This window comes from Mercenaria mercenaria, chromosome 10 (genome assembly GCF_021730395.1).
Source record: "Mercenaria mercenaria strain notata chromosome 10, MADL_Memer_1, whole genome shotgun sequence".
Lineage (NCBI taxonomy): Eukaryota > Metazoa > Mollusca > Bivalvia > Venerida > Veneridae > Mercenaria > Mercenaria mercenaria.
Genome location: NC_069370.1, coordinates 53,446,202 through 53,473,959, shown reverse-complemented (window position 1 = coordinate 53,473,959; position 27,758 = coordinate 53,446,202). Strand labels below are relative to the sequence as shown.

General features: G+C 34.6%; 1 protein-coding gene across 1 annotated transcript in view; it reads left to right on the top strand.

Moving 5' to 3' along the window:
- Nucleotides 1–27,758, top strand: part of LOC123560728 (uncharacterized) — a 74,284-nt gene that overhangs the window by 21,663 nt on the left and 24,863 nt on the right. The window contains exons 26-55 of the mRNA XM_053553103.1: nucleotides 1,196–1,426; nucleotides 2,364–2,576; nucleotides 3,181–3,408; nucleotides 3,771–3,986; nucleotides 4,228–4,458; nucleotides 4,765–4,974; nucleotides 5,634–5,861; nucleotides 7,286–7,382; nucleotides 7,854–7,969; nucleotides 8,888–9,115; nucleotides 9,328–9,540; nucleotides 10,107–10,334; nucleotides 14,834–15,037; nucleotides 15,799–16,026; nucleotides 17,430–17,639; nucleotides 17,831–18,061; nucleotides 18,397–18,609; nucleotides 19,538–19,765; nucleotides 20,205–20,417; nucleotides 20,916–21,143; nucleotides 21,707–21,916; nucleotides 22,141–22,371; nucleotides 22,530–22,739; nucleotides 23,107–23,343; nucleotides 23,714–23,926; nucleotides 24,497–24,724; nucleotides 25,188–25,400; nucleotides 25,919–26,146; nucleotides 26,554–26,757; nucleotides 27,432–27,659. Coding sequence (XP_053409078.1) covers nucleotides 1,196–1,426; nucleotides 2,364–2,576; nucleotides 3,181–3,408; nucleotides 3,771–3,986; nucleotides 4,228–4,458; nucleotides 4,765–4,974; nucleotides 5,634–5,861; nucleotides 7,286–7,382; nucleotides 7,854–7,969; nucleotides 8,888–9,115; nucleotides 9,328–9,540; nucleotides 10,107–10,334; nucleotides 14,834–15,037; nucleotides 15,799–16,026; nucleotides 17,430–17,639; nucleotides 17,831–18,061; nucleotides 18,397–18,609; nucleotides 19,538–19,765; nucleotides 20,205–20,417; nucleotides 20,916–21,143; nucleotides 21,707–21,916; nucleotides 22,141–22,371; nucleotides 22,530–22,739; nucleotides 23,107–23,343; nucleotides 23,714–23,926; nucleotides 24,497–24,724; nucleotides 25,188–25,400; nucleotides 25,919–26,146; nucleotides 26,554–26,757; nucleotides 27,432–27,659 — 6,396 coding nt within the window. The remainder of the gene's footprint in view (nucleotides 1–1,195; nucleotides 1,427–2,363; nucleotides 2,577–3,180; nucleotides 3,409–3,770; nucleotides 3,987–4,227; nucleotides 4,459–4,764; nucleotides 4,975–5,633; nucleotides 5,862–7,285; nucleotides 7,383–7,853; nucleotides 7,970–8,887; nucleotides 9,116–9,327; nucleotides 9,541–10,106; nucleotides 10,335–14,833; nucleotides 15,038–15,798; nucleotides 16,027–17,429; nucleotides 17,640–17,830; nucleotides 18,062–18,396; nucleotides 18,610–19,537; nucleotides 19,766–20,204; nucleotides 20,418–20,915; nucleotides 21,144–21,706; nucleotides 21,917–22,140; nucleotides 22,372–22,529; nucleotides 22,740–23,106; nucleotides 23,344–23,713; nucleotides 23,927–24,496; nucleotides 24,725–25,187; nucleotides 25,401–25,918; nucleotides 26,147–26,553; nucleotides 26,758–27,431; nucleotides 27,660–27,758) is intronic.

The window sequence follows — 27,758 nt, the reverse complement described above, 5'->3', positions numbered from 1 at the left end:
TTAACCAGGTGTTTTGAAACAATATTTACGAACTTCTGCATTTTCACTAGAATAAAATATATTTTATCACGTTGCAAACACTCCTGAAGCTGATGCATGTCGGTAAAGCATGATAGTTTCCTATAATATTGTTTTACAGAACGTTGATTAGAAAATACGAGGCGACCGTATGTGCATATTATGCAGTAAAAAAAAAATCTTGAATTATTTTCCAATAATATAACTTGCAAACTTTTATTTACGGTTATAGGTTTGCAGCTAAACTGTTGTAAGGCCTCTTAAACAATACTAACAATTATCTATAAACTTTAACAACTGCAATATTTTCGTTTAAAATGTATTCATGATGATCAGAGTTATCAAACAAAGAGAAACACCGGTATCATATATTCTTAATTCCAACTTCGTTACAAGACATTTGATTCGTTGTGAAAAGTCAAGTGACTAAATTAATGCCATTCATAAAATTTGTTAAGACCATCATTTTTGTTGAAATATAACTAAATTTCTCACAATACTGCACTGTGGGCTGGGTTGTTTTATTGGGAATAAAATAACAGTAAAACAAAACTAGACGTCACCATTTCAGATTTCTTCTGCAATTGGAGATTAAATATTTACCAAAGACGTGAAAGGTAGAACTATCTGCAAGAGCAACTACATGAAAACTGAATAAGAAGTTTTAGAAAATCTTAAATATCGTGCTTCAAAATGATCAAATCAAGACTTAAATGTTTTATATAAGCAGCCAACTTTCTTTTTTACATAATTCAAAATTTTAGGTATTATTTCTATGTAATGATAATTGTGAAAATGAAATTGATATAGATCTACATTGTGTTTGTTTTATTTGAATTAATGTGAATTCTTAAAATCTAAAACTCACATGAAATGTTGATTTATAAGGCCTATCAAATGATTGTTTATAAAATTTCATATGTATATACACACCTGACCAAAATCCACAATTATTAAGTTTATACCAAAGACTGTTTTACAAGAAAATTTAACAAATTTGAGAGAATTTTGTTTTCAAAAGCGTTAATGGTGGGTATTAGATTCCTCTTTTGGTCCCTCAGTCCTTATGTATCTATTGTCTGTTATTGCAAATATAGCTATTGAAATGTTTTAAGGCAATTTTCTTCAACATATTTCAAATAATTTATATAATGTACACCTTCAAATACGCCCACAGGCGAATATGATCAGAATATATGCAGCCCGGGAAACAGCAGCTGTGAAATATGTCCAGATCGACTTCCAAGTTGTATATCTCTAACTGATGGTGCACAACCGTTCCCGACAAAGTTATGGACCAGGAACTATATTCAGTGTTACAAGAACAGAACGGTTGCAATCACACATTGTCCAGCTGGGAATATATTTGATCCTAATACTCAAGCTTGTGTTTCTGATGTGCCAAAAGGTAGAAAATACTTAGTTCTTTAATTAAAATTTCAGTGGTTGAACGTTAGAACCTCGACAAAACATTTAATGCTTTTTATTCAGCAAACTGACTGGTATTTGTCTTTCTGTACTAGTTCTTAAATAGCTTTTGAAACAATTCAGATCTATGATCGTCGTAAAATTTGAAATCTCGAGATATCCAAATGATTTGAACGCCGAGGCCGACAGTGCATGTTCTGATTCTTCAATAATTTCAGGTATCCAGTCCTCCGGAAATAAGATTTTTAATGGCTAATATGCATCTTTAGATGTTTTGCTATGTTATGGATTTTTAGATTGAATAGTAGAACTTATGTTGTCACTCATTTGTCGGCGTTAACCTTAATATTATGTCTTTAGAACCATGAAGTGACATTACAGGGCAGGTTTATATTTTGTCAAAATTATGTCCATTTTAACTTGGAAATCGTGGTAAAGATTTTGCATGTAAGTAGGTTTCTGAAAAAAATATTGATTGAAATACTTTAAAACTTCACATATGTCTTCAATGTTACGAGATAGCATCACGGAGTAAGTAACATAACTCTAGCTGTTATTTTGTTAAAATTATGCCCTTTTCTAACATAGAAATTTTGAGAAAAAAAGTTAGCGAATAAGTATGTTTCCAAGGAAATATAATACCAAAAGTTTTAAGGTTTTCCAGACATTTTGGCATCATAAGATAACCTTATACGACAAGTTTCACGACTTTGACTTAAAAACTGGATGTAAGTGTATAAAGGTATCGCCTTTATTTGTAATTTTTCCAAGTACATAAATAGAAAATGTTGAAATACTATTTATTTCTAAAGGCTAAGTTAACAATATATATGTATATCACATAAAGAATCAAAACTTATCTTACTCATTTAGATTTGTGAAACAATGTCATAAAAACCGGTCATTTTATTGATCAGGTAGAATGGACAGCTATTGTAAGGCTAATCCAAGAGAAATTAAAGTCGACCCGGATAATTGTGCACAGTATTACAATTGCTCTGATCCGGCAGCGTCTCTAGGACATTTCAAACAGGAATGTAAATACCCGGATTTATTCTCGAGTACAACATTAACATGCCAGCCATTCAATTCGGTCAACTGTCAGACAAGAAGAGAACCAAAGGCACCATGTAAGTACTGTTTCTATAGTGTTTATATGGAGGAAAACACCCGCGGGAGAATTTCTGAATGCTGGTATTGTAAAAGAAACATAAACATAAGATAATAATCTAATAAAAAATTCTATGGAAACCCCAATTCAGTTCATGCTCGTAAGTTGTTAATTAATAATAATAATGGGAGAAACCGTCCGCGGAAATCCCGCGGGATAGCAAGCAACCCATGCGAGGAGGAAATACTCCCGCGGGAGGACCGACTTTGATTCATACCAAACACTTATTTTTTAGACATATAAAAAGAAACACTCACTTGTTTCTTTAAAAACTCAGAACTGTTGTTGAATTTGAATCAATATAAAAAGAAATAAACTGTAGAATGTGGTTGCAAATTCCAGATTTGCAAGCTAAATCCAGAAATGACTTGTACAAAGTTATTCATAAGAAAACAACTTGGTGGCACGCAGTTTTGCCTCTGTATACAACATCTCTGAAGATCATATACCAAAACGAAAGGAAAATATAAGAAAAATAATGGAAAGTATAATAACTCCAGTTTCTTTGAAATCCAAACATCTCGACAACTGGAAAAGTGTTTTCTCTTGTTTCTGTTTCTAAGGTGACTATGAAAAGAACCTTTGCAAGCCCAGTGATACAAACTGTGAACCGTGTCCAGATCGTTTACCAACATGTGTAGGTAAAACCGACGGAGACCACGCCTTCACGACAAGATTGTGGAAGCCGGATTATGTCACCTGTAATAAAGAAAGAACAGTTGCTATGAAAAAATGCCAGAAAGGTTATTTTCATCCAACGAAGGAGATATGCACAGAGCATGTTCAACCGAGTAAGATTAAATTATTTAACGTATAGAAATAAATGCTACGAAAAATAATGCTTTGTTTACAATATCTTTATGAAATAAAGCAGTCTTAGAAAAAAGTCATGCTGTTGCATTTAAACGTTCATCTAGGATTTAAGCTTTGACAACGAATTAATTCAGTCCGGTCCGAAAATTGTGGTTCCAGCACTTCAAATACCAAATATCTATATTACTTAGGAAGAATGTAATTTTGGTAACTACGATTAATTCAACTGAAAAAATCTTAGCTCTAACTTGATCAATTTTTCACTGCTAAGAACTTAAGATTATTTATAAAATTAAATCCGTGAATTCCGACATAGATATTAGTGTAATATTCATCACAGCGGATGCCAAACCATACTGCACTGCTAACCCGCAGGCACTGATCCCGGTTGATGACAACTGCGCACAGGTGATCAACTGTACAGCATATACATCCCGGAGCATGTCTGATCCCATCATGGAGTGTCCATATCCTCAGCTGTTTTCCTTGAATACAATGATGTGCCAGGATTTTACTACAGTCACCTGTGACAAAAGGACAGAGCCAAAGGCACCATGTATGAGATTTCTTAATATTTATATGCTATTCTTTACATATGTCACTGCATATATAGTGTTTGAAGGTTTAATCTTTCATTAGGTTTGACTATTTATTAGCGTACTATTTTTTAGAAATCAAACACAACTTCTTATCGTCAAATTGTGTCTGTACTTTTTTACAAGTTCAGAAAACAGTATAGATTAACTGAAGTTATTTTTGGATCTAAAATTATTATTTTTATTGATTTTCCTTTTTAGGTGAATACAAACAAAACATGTGCAGTCCAAATGACCGTACATGTGTTGCCTGCCAAGATAGGTTGCCAAGTTGTAAAGGGCTTAGTGATGGCGATCATGCATTTGCGACAATGCTATGGAAACCTCAATACGTTACGTGCTATAAAAGCAGAACAGAATTGCCAACAAAGAAATGTTCTAAAGGATATTTCCATCCAGTAAAACAAATGTGCACAGAAACAATAGACAAACGTAGGTAGTTCCACATCATTCATTTGTACCCTTGACAGTTTCTTTTTTAATTGGCTTTCCTACAGTTAAGTTGATAGTAAGATCAACAGACGTTTATGTGCTAGCAATGTTCAAAAAATTAATTGCTAACATTTAACTTTCTTCCCCATTATAGTTTTTAAGATCTTGACGGAGGGAATTCAGTGTAAAACAGTATTTAAAGAAAAGTGTTTATTCAACACATTTATGAAAAGGTTTGATGAAGGTGTATTTGGAATATGTAATTCTTTATATTTCAAACAACTAGAAATTGGTAAATCCTTTCAGCGGACGCCTTACAGTATTGTCAAGCCAACCCAGGAGATATGTTACCCGTAGAAACTGACTGTGCCAAATACTATAAGTGTTCCGCGTCCTTACTGGGTCAAGACGTTGTTCAGGAGTGCCACTATCCAGACTTGTTCTCCATATTGTCTATGACTTGTCAGGATTTCACCACAGTTCATTGTGACAAACGACCAGAGCCACAGGCACCATGTATGTCACACCTTCATATACAATATATTCCCTTTCTTTATCATTTACATTCAATATACGCATCTTATTACCACAAATGAGAAGCATTCCCAGGAATATAATTTTTATGCACCTGTCAATATTTTGCCCGCCCGGGGGAGCGGCGGGCATACACGGGACTTTAGACAGAAGACCATTCCCGACAGGCGGGAATTTGACAAACATTTGATGTACCAACCAGGCTCTAGGGTGGGATTTAGACAAAAAAGGTTGTCCCTAGGGTGGGGATTTAGACAACAAAATTTTTGAAATGTCAAATTCCCCCGGATCGGCCCGCCGCCCCCCTGGGCGGGCAAAATATTGACAGGTGCATTATCTTTATCTTAACATATTAACAAAAATTCTATGTCCATGATTATTGTAATGAATTCTGAAAATGAATGTTTTTTTTTTTAATTCAGCAGTAATACGTATTGAACAAAGACATATATGATTTTCTTCCTTGTTGTAAACTTTGCTTGCTTGTACTTGATTAACATCGGGTAAGATAAAGTTTACATGAGCTTTCAATATACGTATTTGGATATTTTCTTATAGCGTAACACAAGTATGAATTAATAATATATTTTAATGTATTGGAAAAGAAATTTAATATGGTTTATATAAATTCGAATTTGAAGGTGAGTACGATCAGAATAAATGTCCGGCAGGATATACCTGTGAACCATGCCCCGACCGGCTACCTAGTTGTGTTGGGCTTCCGGACGGAGATCAACCTGCAGCTGGACACATATGGACAGAAATGTACGTTCGATGCTACAAGAACAGAACTTTGGATGTGAAACATTGTCCAAATGGTGCCGTGTTCGATCCTAATAGAATGGCATGTGCGTCGAAGATTAAATCAGGTAAGCGTTTTGAAATCAAAGCAGTTTATAAATTTGAATTAAATTGTTTATTTTAAAGACATGATCAACTTGACATAATTATATTGAATAAAAGTTTGTCATACCGTTATCTGTTAATTTAATGTCTTGTACGGGAAAGAATTTTGGTAGATTTATTGGTAGATTTATATCTATCAATTGAATCAGAGTTACTTTCCTTTCACTTCTGGTGTATTTTGCTGCAAGTCTATATATTTTTCGATATTCTGTCGGTGCTTTTTTCTATGTTTGGTCGTGTCGATAATTAGTAATGTCGGTCTTTTCTTGGTTCGATACCTGTTTGTCTGCCTGCCTCCCTATTTATCTGAATAAACCTGAAGACTTTCAACAAAATGGTTTTAAATTTATCTATATAACATTAACATTACATCACGTGCGACTGTATGATAAATAATGATAAAAGCAGTTTACATAGAGAATGGTCATATATTGCTAGACATTTATTATTGTATTTCTAATTTCCAAACTTTCTTCAACATATTTTGCAAATTTGTATAATAGAGATTTGTTAGTAGTTTGCAATAGCTCAGTAATTTTGAACATCGATGGTAGTACATAAAAGTATTTCTTTATGTATTTCCTTCGTAAATTACTATAACAAGGACACATTAAAATGAAATGGTACTCATCTTCAATATCATGAGTATTACATCATTGACAGTGCCTCTCATTTTGTGGCAGTCTATTCCTATTAAAACGACAAGTTTGTATTATAAGAGAATGAGCAGACAGTCTTAATCTAGAAATGAAAAATATAAGTTACTTGGTAAAATATCAAAATAATTCATATGACAAACTTGTTTTACAGTTTTAGTTAAGCTCCAACACATTGATGTTTTGAATGGAACTATGCCAGTCTTGCATATAATTATCAACCAATCTTTATTTAGATATATTAGGGAATGTTTTAAATTTTATTTTGTCACTATGTAGTAAGAGTCAGTAAATCCATGTTAAACAAATTGACATTTGATAACAAATTATTACAACCTTTAAAGCAGTCAGAAACATTTTGCTCATAAATCCTTTTCTGTATTTAACAACTTACTCCAATATTTAATTACTCTAACATACCGAGAAATATACAGAGGCTATATCCCCAATTTACCAGACACTCAGCATTACATGTGCTTAATCTAATCTAAAGAATACTTTTACACAATTTGAGGTGAATATCTTTTTCTACCTTGAATTTCTCACGGTTCAAAGCTGGCAAAACACACATTTTGGAAATAAATTCTGGATGTCCGATGTGTTTGAAAGACTAATTTAATCGGTGATATTCTTTATTGATGAAAAAAAAAGCGCAACAACAACGTTTCCTTAAATAGAGACGAAGACACTAGTAAGAAATACTAATGACCATGCAGAATTATCATTTTCAGCGGATATAAATTCGTTCTGCCAGGCAAATTCACTAGCAATAAAGGCACATGACACGAACTGTGCACAGTATTACAACTGTTCAAGTCCGAGATCAAGGTAATTTATTTCTATCTCAAACTTTTGTTAATACGAACATCTGTTGTAAAGCAATTCATTTGTAATATAAAATATAAACAAGGGGTGTTCACATACGTAACTGAAAGGAAGAAACTCTTAAACAAAGTGCTCATTTTATTAACTATAATTCTAAATGTGTTTTTCTTCTTTGATGTATTGCAGCATATGAAAATATATTGGCATTTCATTTCAGTTTAAGAGTAATAATATGCTATACACTATCTTATAGTTGACTAATACATCTACAATATATAAAATAACAAGTATTATTTATATAAAGATTACAAAAGTTAATTTTATACATTTTTACATAATTCAAAGGAATTTGCTTATACATTGACGAATTGTTAATCGAAGAGTTCCTTCCCTTTTCTGGAGTACTTCTTCAAAAAAAGTCATGATTTATGAGATTGGTGCTATTCTGTAATATAATGTCTATATTTTTCAAAGGTTGGGATCCTATTTGCAAGAGTGTAACTACCCTGACCTGTTTTCAACAGTAACACAGCATTGTGAATCTTTTGAATCTGTGCCATGTGGAACAAGACACGAACCCATGCCACCTTGTACGTATTTCTGTAAACTTTATCTTGACTTAGAGAAGTGAGTTTAATAAGCGTTCGTTGTATGACGAAAGTAATGATAAATGTGAGCTTAACGTTGATACATTTTAAACAAAAGCAGTGGTAAAAAATGTGAGTTTAACTTGAGAACATTATATGGACAAAGCAATGAAAAACTTGAGTTTTACTTTGAATCCAATAAAAAATGTGAGCCTTGCGTTGATACATTGTATAACCAAAACAGTGATAAATGTGAGCGTAACGCGGGTACATTGTATAACCAAAACAGTGATAAATGTGAGCGTAACGCGGGTACATTGTATAACCAAAACAGTGATCAATGTGAGCGTAACGCGGGTACATTGTAAGACCAAAGCAATGATCAATGTGAGCTGAACGCGGGTACATTGTAAGACCAAAGCAATGATCAATGTGAGCTTAACGCGGGTACATTGTAAGACCAAAGCAGTGATAAACGTGAGCTTAACGCGTGTACATTGTAAGACCAAAGCAATGATAAACGTGAGCTTAACGCGGGTACATTGTAAGACCAAAGCAATGATCAATGTGAGCTGAACGCGGGTACATTGTAAGACCAAGCAATAATCAATGTGAGCTTAACGCGAGTACATTGTAAGACCAAAGCAATGATCAATGTGAGCTTAACGCGGGTACATTGTAAGACCAAAGCAGTGATAAACGTGAGCTTAACGCGGGTACATTGTAAGACCAAAGCAATGATAAATGTGAGCTTAACGCGGGTACATTGTATGACCAAAGCAATGATGACGATGGCGACGACGACGACGACGACGATGATGATGATGATTATAAATGAAAGAAAAAAAGTAGAAAAGGGAGAGAAAGAAGAAGATGGTAGTCCCTTTATGACAACTTGTTTAAAACTGTTAATTTTTGTAGGCGAATACCTCCAGAACCTTTGTAATGGTTCGGATCCAAACTGTCGGCCTTGCCAGGAACGCTTACCAAGTTGTGTTGGATTACCGGACGGAAATAATGCTATTCCTGGAAAACAATGGCAGTCAAACTATGTGGAATGTAACAAAAACAGAACAGTATCCGTCAAACATTGCCAGTTTGGATATTTTCACCCAGTGACAAAGACATGTACCGAAGTTGTTCAAAGAGGTAAACATTTTGAGAAATATAACTTCTTTCTTAAAAAAGGCAACATTTCAATGGATATCAGTAGCGAAAAATCTAAACTAGGATTGCAAAGTTGTATATAGGTATTTATGTCTTATTTGTAAACATTGTAAATACTATAGTTAAACCTGTTACAATTCGTTTAGCGCAATTCTAGGACAGGAAAGACCATTAGATGAATTTCTGTTTTGCAGTTGATGTTAAGAACTTTTGTCAAAATAATCCGTCGGCAATCGTTCCGGCAGAGGACGACTGTGCGCAGTATTACAACTGTTCTCAGCCTGCGTCTGCTCTCGGTGCATACACAGGGGAATGTAAATATCCAGATCTGTTCTCATCCTTCACCAAGACCTGTGCTTCGTTCAGAAGGACATTTTGTAATACAAGACCAGAACCACAAGCACCGTGTATGTAAACATTTTGTTACATATATTAATGAGTTTTTTTTCAACCACTTACCCCTTCCCCCTTTTTCTGTATTTTGTATATGATTAAGATGTTCTTGTTGGATTTATGAAGCAGCCCGTCTACAATATTTTTTCCGTGATTGGCTGTGTTTGGGGTGCTCTGTGCTTCCGGGAAATATGCCTTTACCTTTTATCTTTTAATGACTTTTATAACTTTTAACAACCATTTATATATAGCTTTTTAACGAAGGACGTTTACATTCGGTACCACGTGACGATCGCTTTTCAACTTTGAATGGAACAATTACAAAAACAACTAATTCTCATATGTTTCCATAACATATTATGTTTTATAATATGTCAGTTACTAGGTTTCGAAGCCTTCTCAAGAAGTATAGCAATAATTTCCTGATATCTTAAAATTTTCTTTTTTCTTTGTTGCCGTACGATGTAGAACACACTTGCTAGAAGAAACAATTAATCACCAATTGTACTTTTAGACTAATCTGTCATCATTTATCTCGTTACTATTCACTTTCAGGTCAATTTCTTTTTATGCATTATAGGTCAGTATGAACAAAACCGTTGTTCGCAGACGGATCCTACCTGTTCTCCGTGTCCAGAAAGATTACCAAGTTGTATAGGTCTTCCGGACGGAGCTCAACCCCATCCGACTCACCTGTGGAGCGATAAATATATTGAGTGCTTTACGAATCGAACGATGGCGGTGCGCACGTGTCAAACAGGATATTACCATCCGCGGCAACACCAGTGTCGCACAAAGGTTGATCCAGGTATAGATAGATATGCCCTTGTGAACACGAACACAGTGATATTGTATCAATCATAATATATGAATTTTTTATTTTGAAAGAAAGTGGTATTTACACAGGAAATCTGCTTAATTGTGTAGTTTTGCATATAGACAGTTGGCGAAAGCCCCGCGAAAAAAATCCGTAGGCATTTTTTAGTACAATATGGTATCATATATTAAAATGTTTGTTGTGGTATATGGAATTCAGCCAGGGTGGATACCAGGTTCAATTATTCCTATTCAAGTTTTCGTGAGGCCCCAAAAGGGGTGCATGTGATAAGAAATAATAATGAAAGTAAAATGTTGTTTAAATTACAGGTTAAGGTAAATCTGACTTAATTATATAATAGAGTGGAAAGATTCAATTATATAATATAATTTGAGGTATAAATGTAATTTTCAAGTGAAATTAAAGACTAAGAGGCCCTAAATTGGGGGTTCTCCGTCAGACGGCATTTACATGATGATGTGACGTATCCAATATGTTAAAATTTGCGGTACATTGGTATAATTAACATGTAATTAAGAAATGAATGTTTAACCTCTATAGTATCCAGTGCATATAAAAAACTTCATATATATTACAAGAGGCCCCAAAAGGAGTTACACTCAAAATGAACAATTTTAACCGGACATGCTGCATATCATTTTTACAATCAACGTAACATTCGGTTAAGTGTGTGGATATACACACGCAGTCTTAAAACATTAACTGTACTAAAACTTATTGTGTTAAGTAATTTTATTGTTTTTATTATTGCAGTATCACTTTCTATTGAGGTATGAGAACACTAAAACCGAGACTTTCACAAAACACTTTGATACATATAGAATAAGTAACTCTGAGAATTTCAAGAAATTATAGAGCCAATAAATTACATATACATGTTACTTCGCTGCATTTCATTTCCTTATTTTCATTTAATTGTTACTTCAATAAGGTTGCGTAAAATATCGGTTTATTGGTACTAACTTTTGAGACACATATAGTCAAATTGCCCAAATATGGAATACTGAACCGATATATACACTCAAAAAAGTAAACACGCAAAATCACTTTCTGGCAAAGATTTCATTTTTTTCTTCAAAACATTGTATTTGATGTACATTGATATACACATATAAATTGCCAAACTTTTCAAAATTCCAGTGTATTTGAAGAATAGTGAGAGCTATTCTGTTCACTCTGGTGTTGGTGTCGCCTTTGTTGACATCCTCACATTGGATAAGTTTTGCATGTAAGTTCATATCTTACCAACCAATATATGTGTTGGATTAAAACTTTACATAAGGCTTTTGTGTTATCTAACCTTTTGAAATAAAAATAATCTTGACTGAATTTAATACAAAATATGATTCGTTTTCAACCTAGAATATTTGGTAAAAGTTTAGCATGTACCTAAAAAACAAGGTGTATTTCAGAAACTACATGCATTTGATTAAAATTTCACATAGTGCTTCCGGTCATCAAATCTCGGGAAGTAACCAATATATGGTTTTGTAAGTCTTGCCCAGTCATGGTCCTTGTTAAACGTAGAAGTTGTCGAATAGTCGAGCGCAAGGCATTTGGGCAGCTATTGTTATTAAAATCGTTAGCGGACTTTATCCATGGCCAGAACAGGCATTTTTCAAAAATATTTTGTTGAAGCAGTGGTATGCCAAAAGACCATTTGACATTCAGTTGTTATGAAATGGTGGAGTCATCAGATGTAATAATATTATTGCAATATAGAAAACCTCGTGGGACATTACACGTAAATGTTTGTAATCGCGTTTAAATGACACAAAGTGTTTTGCAAGGTAAAAACTTCAAACTTATCAGACTTAAACTCTTGGTCAATTTATTAATCATTTAACAGTATCAAGACTTTTACCCGTGGATATTTGGTATGTCATTCCTTATTGATGATCGAATTTCTGTATATCGAAATGTAATTAATATGAGTTTCTAAGGTGGTAGTAAAATGAATAACAACACAGGCACCATATGCTCATGTAACACAAGTCATGCTTAGACTGTCCTAAAGAATGGATGTTGCATTTTTACTTTTTGAGAGAATTTTCAAAGCACAAGGCTAGACAAAAAAAATCGCAAGGACAAATATTCATTAAGAAAAACTACGTTCGAAGAAAGAACCTCCCCCCTCAAACAAAAACCCAATATCAGTGATTGTATGGATGTGTACATGATTAACTTTACACTTAATATACATGAACAAAGTAAAATATACAGACAACGAGAAAGACACGGACACAAAAAGAAACAAAGTGGAGCACAGATTTGGAACTGTCAGTCGTAAAAACACAACTTGGAAATTTAACCAGTAAAAAGTGAAGTAAACCTTTCTCCTAATCCTTCCAACTTTTCAGAGTTGCATAACAGTGTAAATAAAAGACGTAAATGCAAAGTATGTACAATACGAAATGTTTCTGTAAAGTTGATATAAAGTAAGCCTAACAGCTATTAAGACATGTACTCAGTTCTTTTAACCTGAGCAAAATAGGCTTCTAGAGCATAATAAGCCTAGAACTGAAAAAATGACCATTAATATTTTTTAATGTTTAGCTGAAACTTCATGGAGAGCCCTCAGGTTGGAATCTAGCCCTGACCATCACTAAGGTGCCAGGAAAATCGTTTCATGCAGTCATTTGTACATAAAAATGCTTACTCTCAGGAATCCTTACAAGTATAACTATCGTTAATAACGAACAACAAAATATACATACTTAATCTATTATCAAAATTGTAAACAAACAGATTTCACAGGTCCTGGACATTCTTGTTCCTATAGCATGAATAGAGGCGAGTATATTAGGACAAAGAAGAGCCGATATCTACAATCTGCAAGGCACAAAATTACACAAAATACTAATGATTACATCATTTTTGAAAATATTAGAATTTTCTAGCCCCTTTGTGGCTACTTCATAAACACCACCTACCAAAGACATAGCTGGTTGGGAAAATAGGTGGTACATGTTCACATGAACATCAGTGATCCTTTTCAGGTAATGAAATACTTACAATAATAAAATGTAACTATCAGCTGTGCAGTGTCATTGTGACATATACTGAAGTGGACACACACCAGTACTGGTGTCATGTGGTACACTAAATGCTGACCTCCAGATTGAGCAGCGGAAACCTAAATACTTGACAACTGCTCCACTGATACCAAATTGGTTAAAAACGTCTTTGACTTGTCTCTCTGGCTAGCTGAATCAAGTGATCTGGTTGTTGTCTGGGGTATATTCCAATGTTACAAGAGATCAGATGAATAAAGAAACATGTATAGGTGACATTGCCAATGAATATAATTGTAGGCATGCTACTAGTATATCAAGAGGGCACACATTTAAGATTAATCTGGTCTTTGAGCTATATTTATACTATGGCATATTAGTTAAAGTTCCACTTACATCCTATTAAAGAGATGTGAATACCACCATACATATAAAATGGTGAATCATAAATCGTCATATGCTAAATATGTTTCAGCAATGATTCTGTTAACTAATATATATCTACTTATTAATCTAAATTATCATGAAATGTGAGTAATTTAAACCCTTTGGAGCCTCATTTTTTTGTGGGGGAGTGCGGGGGTAAAATAACTACCTAAGAACAAATATTGAATTGCTGTGAAGAAAATTTTCTGGTAAATTTTATGGTTTGCAACATATGAAAGAAGAGGGAAATTTACCAAACTTTTTCAACAAACTTTAAAATTTGCTCATCAATTATTCTACAATAACATGACCCCATAGTGGTGCCTTTTTATTATTTTGTGTATTAGAATGCCTGTTACACGCCTGAACCTTAAATACTCAATACTTACTACCGTAGATATTTCACAAATAGAGTGGAAACAATATACATCTAAATTATGCGTTACCTATCAAAAATTTCAAAATATTTTTTTTAACCCTGTAATGGGCCTCAAATTCTAAAATAATTAGTGTGATGAACATATTTATTCATATTACAATACATTTAATCTAAAACAGATAAACATTTCATCAAATAATGATAAAAATTAAAATTTTCTTTAATTTCCCTTAAAATTGAGAAAAAACTAATTGTCCCCTTTTGGGGCCTCACAAAAAAAATAAAAATGGATTTTTGAGCCTGGTATCCACCCTGGTTGAATAGAAAAAAGAATAACGAGCATTTTAAGGTATGATACCATATTGTACTAAAAAATGCCTACGGACTTGTTAACCAGGCCTCTTTTCCCAGTTAGCCAACTGTCTAATACACTTTTGAAAATTTAGGAATAAGGCCAAAGTTACACATATTGAAATATTTGAAGTCTTTTAAATTTCGGCATAAACTAAGTCTTTTAGTTTTGTTATATTTTTGCCATTCCTATTTACAACAATCCTGCCTATTTATTTTGCATGTTCTTTTATTTACAGCTGCCTGTGTGAAAGAACTTACTAATAACAATTAATTTATTAGGTTTAATCTCTTTTCAGTTGATATCCAAGAGTACTGCAAGGTGCACGTGACTGACGTTGTAACGAATCCCGACAACTGTGCCGTGTTTTACAACTGCTCTTCGCCTGAAGACGGTTACGTGACGGAGTGCAAGTATCCGGAACTGTACGACACCAGTATGAAGATATGTAGAGATTTCTCCCAGGTTGCATGCCAAACACGACCTGAGCCAAAGGCTCCATGTAAGTAGCTTTCAGGTTTAATAAATGTTTTACTTTTCTAACAAAAATGACATGTGATGATAAGCGTATTCGATGTAGAGATGTATCAGTTGATAGCATATTTTGAATAAAGATCTTAACGGATACCTCACTCGTATGAATAAAAACAAGGACAATAACCCTGGAGAAAAAGACTTTTTTGTAAAGGCGCAGCATTTTGTAAAGGCGCAGCCTCCTATGGCATAGCTGAATTTCGGAAAACATATAAATTTTACACACAATATGATACAGCTCATTTGTTACATTAGTAACTACTTCACGGTTATTATATAAAAGTTTAAGAAATATATAGACTCCGAGCGAGAATTTCGTCGCTAAATAAAATCATTGTTTGGAGATAAAACTCAACGGAATTATGTCATGAAGAATATATTATTTTAATTCAGACATTACTGTAAATCAAGGATTACTATCTACATTTATACTCCTTTGAAGACATCCGCAGAATACTTTTTAAATACAATTTTATTGGTTTTCATTTCCCGTGAACCCATTTTACGTCTGACGCTATGACGTAACTGTGACTTTGTTGCATTATACTCTCAGTCCTTTTTGTTTGATAGGAAAAGATAATGGGTCGTGTTAATGTTATACTAAAAAGGTCCGAGTTTCTTAGTTCTTAACATTGTATGATTCCCTCTCATGTATTTGACAGAATTTCTGTATATTTGTTTTTTTTTTTAATTTTATGAGATATAGAAAGTGTTGATTCATTTCTTTAGGTCAATATAAGCAGAATGTATGTTCCGCTAATGATACAAGTTGTGTGCCATGCCAGGATCGGCTTCCTTCATGTGTTGGACTCTCAGATGGCAATCATCCGGTACCAGTTCAGCTGTGGGGAGCACAGTACATCACATGTTACAGAAACAGAACAGTTAACGTGACCCGGTGTCAAACCGGATACTTCAATCCAAGGCTGAGGGCATGCGTTACTGTAATTGATAAACGTATGTAACATTGTCACTCTATTTATTTCTAAGATGGTATAAAATAAGATAAAATGTTTAACTTATTCACTGCTTTGTATAAACAGGTCCATACAATATGTCTGTGCGATTGTATTCATTACAAAAGTCGCATGATGTCTCAAGACGAATATATCTTACAACCGCTATATCAACGGTAGAAAACAATATTAATACGTATGTGTATAATAAGACATGCTCTATAATGGATCATTTATCTCAACGTTTGTTAATTTCAATTTCTAATAATATGAGTAACCAATATTCAGAGGAATACTTTTATACAATCCTATCTAACACCTCTTTGAAAGGCGGCAGAACCAAACATCATCTGATTTCATAGAAGATAAGCACACATTCTTGTTTAGTTCATCAACATATCAAGTGAATTAGGGAACGTGTAGTAGTATAACAACAATATCATATGGTACATTAGTGTTGCATATTTTATGTAGTTTGTCAAATGGGATAGAACTAGGCGTTTTCATAAAATTCCACGCGCTATAACACAAAAACATATTTATCATATGTCTTAAATATCAGCATTTGTCTCAACTGATTCTCAGATGTAGAGCAATTGCTGTTGTTTATGCAGCAATGATTAAAATGACGGTAAAGCAAGACGTGGTATAAAAAAGGGCAACTCTTTTGCAAGAAATGAACATGAAACTCATCAATAGCACAATTTCAAATAGAAAACGATTGGATATAGGCAGCCATTCACGTACAAGCATTTAGTTTGTTGGGGGTATACAGAATTACTGGGTTTGCAAACAGAACAACACATTAATGTGTGTAACTAACCATTGTTACTAACCATCATTTACACATCTTTTGAAACATATTCTTAAAAATTCATTTTGGCATGTCGTGCAGACCACACAAGCGATTTTAAGGAATGTTAATTGTGTCAATGCTAGAGTAGAAACAGAAATATTGGCGTCACAGACTGTAGCAACTACTGACAAGCAACTACTAGTATTGTAAAAATGTATGCGCCTTGACCAGGTTAAACACTTCTATATCTTTATATTTGTAGCTATTTAGCTTTGTACCGAGCAATATACACAAGTTCTGTGCGACTTTAAGAGTGCAGTTTTATTCCGATAAAGAACAAGTGCATATTTCTCAGTGCAGAGCTAAATATCTTTTTATTACTAACGTACTTTGCGTAATATTAGTATATAAAAGTAATGACTTTGTTCAGTAGCCTGACTGAAATTGACAGTATTTACGTAAATAGAAAATAACGCAACGGCAAACATTAAAATGACGTAACTCACCCGATACAAGATGCAGACGTCCATTTGGGAAAATAGTGACGTTTTCGGTTTCATTATAACTTAATATAGAATTAAAACACAAGTATATAATATATGTTTCAGCTGACCTTACAGACTACTGTCGCACACACCCAGACGCCATATTGCCGTATCCTGATAACTGTGCACAGTATGTTAACTGCTCCGAGATAACAGCGCAGACTGTAGCTATCAAGGAATGCACATATCCGGAGTTGTTCTCTGCGGACACAATGACGTGCACACGTTTCACGCGCGTGAACTGTGCCAAAAGAATGGAACCCCAGGCACCATGTTTGTTTCAACTTTTTACTACTTCTTAACGAGATTGAAATCTACGTTTCTATATTTATGACTTGCTAACTAGTTTATTACGTAGAGCATTTTGAGCAGAAGACATGAAATTTAGGTCTAAAAGATATATTTTTAAGTTGACAGTAAAAAATATATACATTTTAAATTGCATGTAAGTGTCCTTTTTTCAGGTGAGTATGCACAGAATCAATGTGCACCTGGAGACATGAATTGTTCCCCTTGCCAGCAACGTCTTCCTAGTTGTATAGGCATGCCTGATGGTGCCCGGCCTTTCACTGGCTTGGAATGGACTGAAAACTATATTGAATGTTTCAAGAACAGAACTATGGCTCTAGACAAATGTCCGATCGGATCCGTATTTGATTCAATAGATTTATCATGCACTTCTAAAATTGACAAAAGTAAGTGTGGTTGCAAATACCTGGAATGTTTTGCTTAAATCTTTAATTACTTTTAGACTGAACTTATTGGCTGGACTATTCCGTAGAAATATATAAATTGAAATATTATTTTTATTTAATGAGAAGGTTGTCGATTTGTGCTGCTGGTATATTTACGTTACATTAACATTCATATAGCTGGTATAACGTTTATGTGTCTTACTTTCTTTGAGATTACTATTTATAAGTGCATTAGAATTAAATTGAAGTCAATATAGGGACATTTTCTCTTTAATGTAGATTCCTTGCAAAACCTTGAATATAAAATGACTTATTCATCTAAAACTTATTAACAGATGCCATACAGTCGTTCTGTCGATTCAACAACCACGCCGTTCAGGAACACCCCGATAATTGCGCTCAATATTTTAACTGTTCCATGCCGGGTTCTCCGCTAGGACCGTTCCTAATGGAGTGTGACTACCCAAAGCTGTTCTCACCTCAGCTCAATGGGTGTGTTAACTTCGAAACAGCTCAGTGTGGCAGCAAAACAATACCTCAAAGACCATGTAAGTTGGCTTTAACTTAAGAAAGAAACAGTCGTTGTTTTTTCCAAACTTCTCTTAAACAGTTGGTACAATTTCAAAGTTTCGGTCTGCATGTAACCAGAGTACATTTTCAAATGTAAACTTTCTAGCATTGTTATCGAATTATGAAGGAGGTCAGTATATGTTAAGATAATATTTGAATAAGCACTATTTAATTATTTTTTGCAATATCATTGGATTTAAAGACTGTCATTAGTCCCCATTGTATCGAAAATATTTCCTATGGGGATTTATGTATTTATGTTTGCACACTGGCCTTCCAATCCTGAGGTCGGGGGTTCGATCCCCGGCAGCTACTCGGGAATTTTCAGAAACGCTTTTCAGTGTTTCCCACCCTACTAGAGGTGTACTGGTCAGGAACCAAGGCAATCCTTGCGTGTATCAGTGCTATACACTGGGCACGTTAAAGAACCAGGTTGTCCATTCGCAACGAGCTAGGCTAAGTTAGCCGGACAAGCCTGTATCTGATTTCTGATCTCTCTGTCGTGGGGGCTTTGTCTCACTCTGTCCCTCTGGTCAGATCGCTCTGTGTCTGTACTAGTAGAGGATGATTTATGCGCCCTGTGTGGCTGCATTTGAACTATGTAAAGCGCCTTTGAACCTGAAATTGATCATGAAAAGGGCGCTATATAAATCTGGTATAATAATAAAATAATAATATTTAGATATATTTTTTTTAAAAATCTTATTTAAGTGTTGTGTTTGATGCATGGAAATGTAAAAGTTAGCAGGAAATATTAACAAAATTTACATACAAACTTCAAAATATCCTGGGAAGATTAAAATGGGAGGCGATGTTTGTAAAAGAAGCGTTTTTTCAACGACATCCTAATCTTTTTTTAAAACAAATAGTATCGTCACTAAAACATAATTTATATTTTATCTGTAGGTGACTATCTAAACAATCTTTGTGCACCACAAGACCTTACTTGCACCCCTTGTCAGTCTCGACGTCCTAGTTGTGTAGGTCTTTCCGACGGATCACAGCCGTTCCCTGGTCGTACCTGGCAAGCTGATTATATAAAATGTTACAAGAACAGAACTATTTCTGTGGAGAAATGCCAACACGGATACTTTCATCCTCAACAACGCACGTGTGTAGAAGTAATTAGTCAAGGTAAACCCATTCAACCAAGATAGACATGGATATGTAATATATTTGCATTTTTATTATAGAAGCATTTTGTCAGACGTCATACTATAACATGTATACATTCTTTTGGTAATTATGAGTTATTGAATACCTTTGCTACATAGTCTGAAGTAAACTTGGCCGGCTGCATTAATTTGAATGTCGCTCTCACGTTTGTCCTTTTTTATTATATTGCCCGACTAGAAATTCGCTTTTGCAATAAAAATTCTAGTATAATCACGCCTTATTGATGTTTTTTATTGTTATTATCTTAAAAAGATATCTTTAATTGAAACCCTTGTAGAAGAATGAAAATGCGGTCAGAAATATCATTTTGTTTTCTTATAAAAATACAACTTTCGTGTTTTAAAGATTGCTACCATATTGTGACAGCTTTGTCATATGGGACGTTCCTATGTTTTAGTGAATATAGTCAGCTATTGCCAGGCGCACTCGAGAGATATTGTATCAGACCCAAGCAGTTGTTCCAGGTATTTTAACTGCTCAGACGTTAGTTCGCCACTGGGTCCTTACCAATCGGAATGTAAATATCCCGATCTATATTCACCTGCAGTCCGAGCTTGTCTTCAGTTCGACACTGTGGATTGCCACGGACGACCAACACCAGTCTCGCCATGTAAGTATCATAATGATAATCATATTGTACCTGTTCTTCATGAAGTGTAAGGACTTCAAATGTGCTTATCAGTTTCTTAAAAAAATCACTGCCTTCATAATACATATATGAAATTAATTTTCTTTATAATATCTAGTATATATATGATAGGCAATCAAGTTGATATACTTTTATGTGCAGAAAAAAGTGATTATGTTGAATTCTGTTGATGGCTATTTGTGAAAAAAAGGAAATTGTGTTGATATATTCTAAATACAATCTATGTTGGGTATTTTACCACTAATCATCATTATTTGAAGCGCTACAATATTTTCAAATGAACCGAAGCTCCTTGAGGTATTTGGCGCAATTTATTTCCAGTAATAGAGGCGGCCATTTATTCAAGTGTTGCATTTAAGTCTTTAAGCTTTTTATATGCCTACTGACAGTTAACTATTTATAAAAAAAGAGATGTTTTACATTCAGAAGACTTTAGTGGCATAACAATCTTTATTTCAGGCGAATATGCCCGGAATTTATGTGATCCAGCTGATGCTTTATGTACACCGTGTAATAAAAGGTTCCCGAGCTGCAGAGGCCTTCAAGATGGAAAAAATCCTGCGCCCGGACCACTCTGGACACAAAATTACATAGTTTGTCTGAAAAACAGAACGTTGTCTGAAAAAAAATGTAAACAAGGTCATTTCAATCCAAGAACAAAAGATTGTGAAACACATATTTCTCCAGGTTCGTATAATATGTTAATTTGTTCAAATGTTCACACATTATATATCCCAGGTATACGTAAAATTTGTAATATCAAGGTACTTACATTTCAAAGTTGTTTGTCGATTATGAATAATCATATGCATTGATGTTATTCAGTGAAATCACCAAATAATCAGTTATCGCTACAAAGCTTTTGAAAGTATGATCATACAACGCCGTTCTTTTAGTTGCGCTGCCGAAAAAATCAAACTAACATGCAAGTCACCAATTAATGCTGTAAGTTAGGTAATATTCGCGATTGTTTTAGTTTTACTAATACTCGCGGATAATGCTACACTGAGATTAAACTTAATCGTTGTAATGTTCTAAAGCACAAACACTCGCGTTTCGCGATTTTTAACACCGCGAAATAGGCTGCTAATCTTTAAATGGCTAAGTGAAGCCTACGTGAATATTTTCCAATATGCTGTAGCCAGGAATGTGATTTAAGCTGCTTGAACTAGTTAAAATGTAAACTTTTACTTACTGAATTTTCTTTCTTTCTTGTTTTGTTTAAACAGTTATCATTTCTTTGTTTTCAGTTGATATAGTACAGTACTGCCAGTCTAATCCCCGGGCAGTTGTGCCCGTCCCAGACTCGTGCTCACAGTACTATGACTGTCCCCATGTTCTAGTTACATCCGGCGAAGTGAGCGAATGCAAATATCCAGATCTTTTCTCAACAACATTACTCAAGTGTGAACAATTTGAAACGGTCTTCTGTGGAAACAGGAAGGAACCACAAGCACCGTGTATGTCTGATTGTTTCTTAATTCTTTTTGACTTGTAAAATCTTATAAGATATATATGCAGTGAATTAACTTCACACCGAGAGTGTGTAATATTAAACCGGGGTCGGTATTCCCATAGGACTAATTCTTGAGTTTCATGTTGCTAGCAAATTATCACTTCTTCCACACAGTGTTGAAGAAAATACCTTCTATTCACATATAAATCACGATTTGTTTTGATCCAGGTGAGTACACCAAGAATCTGTGTCCAACAAGTGATCCTCAGTGTGTCCCCTGCCCAGCAAGGCTGCCAAGCTGTGTTAGTCTTCCAGACGGCTCACAGACATTCGGTGTGCAAGAATGGGCAACAAAGTATGTAGACTGCTACAAGAATAGAACTGTGTCTATCAGTCAATGTCCTCAGGGGTCTTTCTTTAATCCAACAAGTCGACGATGTACACAGAATATAAATCAAGGTATTCAATTTTGAATTGATTGCAAAATGTTATGTTGGTTTCTGTTCAAGGTGAAGAAACTTTAAAATAATTATGTTCATATTTTCGGTTTATAAATTGATTTAAGGAAACGCAATTGAGCTGTAAATGTTAATAAAACAAACAAAATACATTTTCAGTGGACATTTTAAGTTTTTGTCACGCCTACCCTACGGCAGTACGACCACACCCAACAAACTGTGCACAGTATTATGATTGCTCTACGGGAGCGTTTGGAGGCAGCCAGAACAGAGAGTGTCCGTATCCTCAACTCTTTGACACAGTGGCATTGACCTGTAAGCCGTTCACTGATGTACAGTGTGGAGTCAGATATGAACCAAAAGCTCCATGTAAGGACAGGGTATTTTTAAATATACTGACCTTTCTTTATAATAACCTTTCTATATTTACTTTAAATAAGAGACTATTATAATTATATCGGGTAAGAAGTCAGTAAAATCATATGTAAAATCAAACATGTGCAGTTACAAAATTCCATCTCATCAGAAAGTACGTAAATGCTGTATTTGTTTCGATAGTCTGACAGTGAAGCTTTTTAAAAGTTATTTCATTTATAAAGTCGTGGGTAATAGATTTATTAGATTAATGAAAACCATGTTATGAATATATTCTCTAGTATAAAATTTCTGAGTGAAGAGCAGCCGGTGCAATTCGAAATTTATCATGTTTGAATTTAACTATTGTATTTCATTCCAGGCGAATACAAGGCTAATCAGTGCAGCCAAACACAACCTTCATGTGTACCATGTACATCACGGCAGCCATCATGCGTTGGTCTAGCGGATGGGAACCAACCATTCCCAGAATCGTCGTGGACACGGCAATATGTGGTCTGTAATAAAAACAGAACAACAGTTGTATCTCAATGTCCGGGCACCAGCATCTTCAACCCAAATACGAGACAGTGTATAGAAACAAGAGATATCACAAAATGTGAGAAACTGTATTTAATAGTTCAGCGATGCTGACTTATAATCATTCGTAACCTAGTTACGTTCTGTAACTACACTATGGGGAAAGTGGGTAGATCTATTTCCATCGTCAGAAATTTCAGTTTTTTTTTTGTATTAGATGTGAATAGGGTAACGATCTTTTTAAGGTTTTTTTTCTGCACTTCTAGGAGAATTTCAAGCTTTCAAATAGAATCTATCTTTTAAACCAATATCGGATGTTAGAGAACTGCAGATAAACATTTAGGACAATGTTTCAGTTACGATTATTAATCTGTAAATATCCTTTGTCAAATCTAAACTAAACATGAAAATTTTCGTCAAGATGCTAACTGATATTCATTTCTGTTCAGATGAAATCGTAGATTATTGCAAAGTATATCCAAATGCGGTACTTCCGGATCCGGATGATTGTTCCCGGTATTACAGATGTAGTTTAGCAACAACTTCCGTAAGCAGTAGCCATCAACAATGTACTTACCCAGATCTGTTTTCACCCTCCAACAGCCGATGTATTCCGTTTTATACAGCTCAGTGTGGTTCTAGACCGGAACCTACTGCTCCATGTAAGTATAAACATTTAATTGCCGTTGATTTTTATGCATGGACTCTTTCTGACATAGTGTGAAATCTACGTTTGACCAATCAGAATTGCAGAGTCAGTCGTGTCGTTACTTTTCAGCGTGTAGAGCTGTTCTTCGGAAATAATTGCTACAGTCACATTGGTCTTCAGGAATAAGAAGTCACATTTTTTTTTGAAAAATAACTTGCTCTGATTGGTCAAAAAAAGTAGGTTGCACACTATTGTAAAAGAAAAATGATCTTTTATGAGAAGTTTGAGAGATTCATGGATTTAATTCTTTAGGTTTTGATGGTTTTCTAGAATTTTATGGTCAGTTATTAACAAATATTCACTGTTTAATGTTAAAAAGAACCTTAAGGTAGTATCTAGCCCTACCTCAAATATGACTGAGTGTTACACTAGAAAACAATCTACTTGAGGCATCCCTTGGTGTCTGACAATGTTATACTTTTTAAAATTGTACACGAACCGTTATAAAAGCAGAGTCGAGTTCTTGAGCATTATGATAGAAAGGTGAAAAATGACACTAAAATGTATCCATCTTATCTTTAAGGCCAGTACGACCATAACAAATGCCCTCCGAGTGATCAAACATGCGTGCCGTGCCAGATCCGGCATCCGGACTGTACTGGCTTACTTGATGGAAATGATGGTATTCCGGGCATGCTATGGTCCGTTAACTACGTTAAATGTCAGTCCAACAGGACCATGGAGGTGAAAAGATGCACACAGGGGGTGTTTGATCCGAATATTCGAGCATGCAGTGTGCACGTCGGGCCACGTAAGGTTTTACTATAGTTACAGCAATCAATGTGATACAGATATAGTATATGCGTGTTATCACTAAGTACTTTTTAGCTTGCGTACACGCCTTTATTGACGTTTTATACAAGTTTTTATGGAAGTTGGACTTTATGAAACACTTTCATAGACCACAATCTAATGTATAGTATGAATGTAAAAGTGGGTTTCTTTTCAGATAAGTACATAGGTAGAGCACTACTGATTTAATGTTTATAAAGGTATTTGTTTACTTTGCTGAATGCATTTTCGCATGATGTTCACGCGTTTACTTGCAAAACATACATATTTTACAGTCACATTCTTGGATGTTATAAATAATTGAAAGAGATTTCCATTATTAGTATAATTTTCCTGTTTTTTCTAAAAATGTATTTACCCCAAATATATATGAAAATTATGTCAGTCTTTTGTATCACGAAATTCTTTTCTGTCTCCTCTAGAACACATAAACGATATGTGCTTTGCCAACCCTCGAGCTATTGTCCCACACCCAACGAACTGTGCTCAATATTTTGATTGTTCCAAGACCAACACACCATTTGGCCATTATCTCATGGAATGTGACTATCCGATGCTGTTTGACGAGCAGTCTCTTCGATGCAGAAATTTCTTTGATGTGAGATGCGGGACGAAATTTGAGCCAAAATCACCATGTGAGTTTAAGCACAGTTACTCATATTAGTTTATCACTAGATGATTTCAGTGCAGCGCTGAAAGTAGAAGTGTATGTGTAATACCACATCTTTTTCCAAATATATGTACACGTTCATGAGTGTTTTTACAGAGCTCATTACACAAAAACTGCAAACATTAAAGAAACATGTAAAGTAAAGGTAAAAAAGTCGAGCAATTAAGGTAAAAGACATTAAAAGAAATCCGCCAAGTTGCAAAGTATTGTCAAAACAAAATAATATGTTCACGCACTTTTGAAGAAGTTTATATAAGAAATATGTCATATTTATAAAGGTAAAGGTATGCCAGAGGGCGAAAAAGATTTGGAATATTGACAATATTTACCTTTATTGTATCAAATAACTGATGAATAGATCCATGTAAAAACTCAACATGTCGAGGAACCGATTAATCAAAGTTCGGATGAAATAATCATTAGTAATTTGGTATGATTGTATTACATGTTTTAAGAAAAATGTAAAATGTATTTACATTCCAGGTCAGTATTTCCAGAATCTATGTCCAGTTGGCAACAGCACATGCGTACCATGTGCTGATCGCCATCCGAGCTGTGTCGGCCATCCCGACGGAAATGACGCAATACCAGGTCAAGCATGGTCTCGCGAGTATATGACATGCTCGAAGGATCGTACCTTATCAACTCATACCTGCCCAGCTGGACAATTTGATCCCTCGACAAGATCATGCACCACCAAAATAAATCCTGGTAATCATTTAGCAAAAGACTCTTCATTTTCTAAGGACGGATTATTTACAAAACTAGTTTTTAGTGATTTTGGTTTATCAGTCGATAAAATGAGTTCCTTTCATTTCCCGATATTTTAGATTAATAGTTTTATTCACATATTACTGAATCACTAAAATTGCTTCAATACATTTTTCTTAAGAAAATATCCGCTAATTGGTGTATATCAAGACAATGCTATGTATATTTTTATTTTCAAAACCCTGTAACTTGTTTAAGAATTAGGGGAAAAATAGTGTGTTTGGCATACAAGTTATGACAATGTTATGACAAAACTGTCATTACTGTCAGATTATTTCATTAATTATCCGAAAGAAAACGTTAGGTATTTCAATTTACCTTGTGGTTTCCGATTTTTCACGTTTCAGTGGATATTCCGAGTTATTGCAGTTCAAACCCTGGGGCAGTCTTACCAGATCCCTCAAATTGTGGGCACTACTTTAACTGCAGTGATCCAGTCAACAATTACAGACACGAATGTACATATCCCCGTTTGTTCTCAGACAAGACTTCAAACTGTGAAGATTTCCAGTCCGTACTCTGTGGTCAACGTCCAGAACCACAGACACCTTGTGAGTGTTTATGTAGAGTAATAAGTATGAAATGGTATCTCTAGACTAGATAACCTATTTTGCAGAAACAGTAAAGTCCTTGCACTACCTTAAAACTTCAATCTCAGTTTCCACTATAATAGTTCTTTGAGGAAATGAAATACATGTTAACTGGTGGTCTGAAAGATCAGGTGGTTCCCACTGAAGTTATAAAAGTTCTAAAGTAATTGTGAGAGTTCTTGTTAACAAGATGTTCAGCAGTCTATAAAAAGCCAAGAGCATTTTGTCAAATCCAGCAATTTCATACTAGTACCTTGCATAATTATTTAATTGGTTAAACATGAGAACATACAACAAAATTCACGGTATGAAACAACGATTTTAAAATTGCAAAAGTAGAATACAACTAATGCACTATACATGGAAGAGCTGAAAATAGAATATGACGCAACATAGAAACAACATATTCCATATTTTGAGATTCCATTAACACAATTTGGATTCTTAGAATACATTTCTGAGGAATCAAAGGAGGTTCCAAAACTGAAGCGCCTTTTGATAACCATACGATCAGAAAGGGTCGTGTTTTCTCTCTTTTGCTCTTTTGTTCATAAATGGACCACTTGTGTATGAAAAGAGTAGCATAATATTTTACAATTAATAGTTGTATCAGCATTGCTATCCCAATATTGTAGGTGATTATACACAGAATCAGTGCCATATTGGAGACAATGGTTGTATTCCGTGCCAACAAAGGCATCCCTCATGCAAAGGACTACCAGATGGTATAAACGCTGTACCTGGAAAGTTATGGACAGATCAGTATGTACAGTGTCTCAAAAACAGAACACTTGTCGTGCAGCACTGTAAAACTGGACTTTTCGATCCCTCAGTAAAGAAATGCGTTGAGGATATAGACCCTAGTGAGTATTGCCGTTTGTTAGAACAATATAGGTATATTTTACGGAGAATAAAATTTTAAGCAGGTATATAGTATATAAGCTTCTATGCTAAAGGAAGCC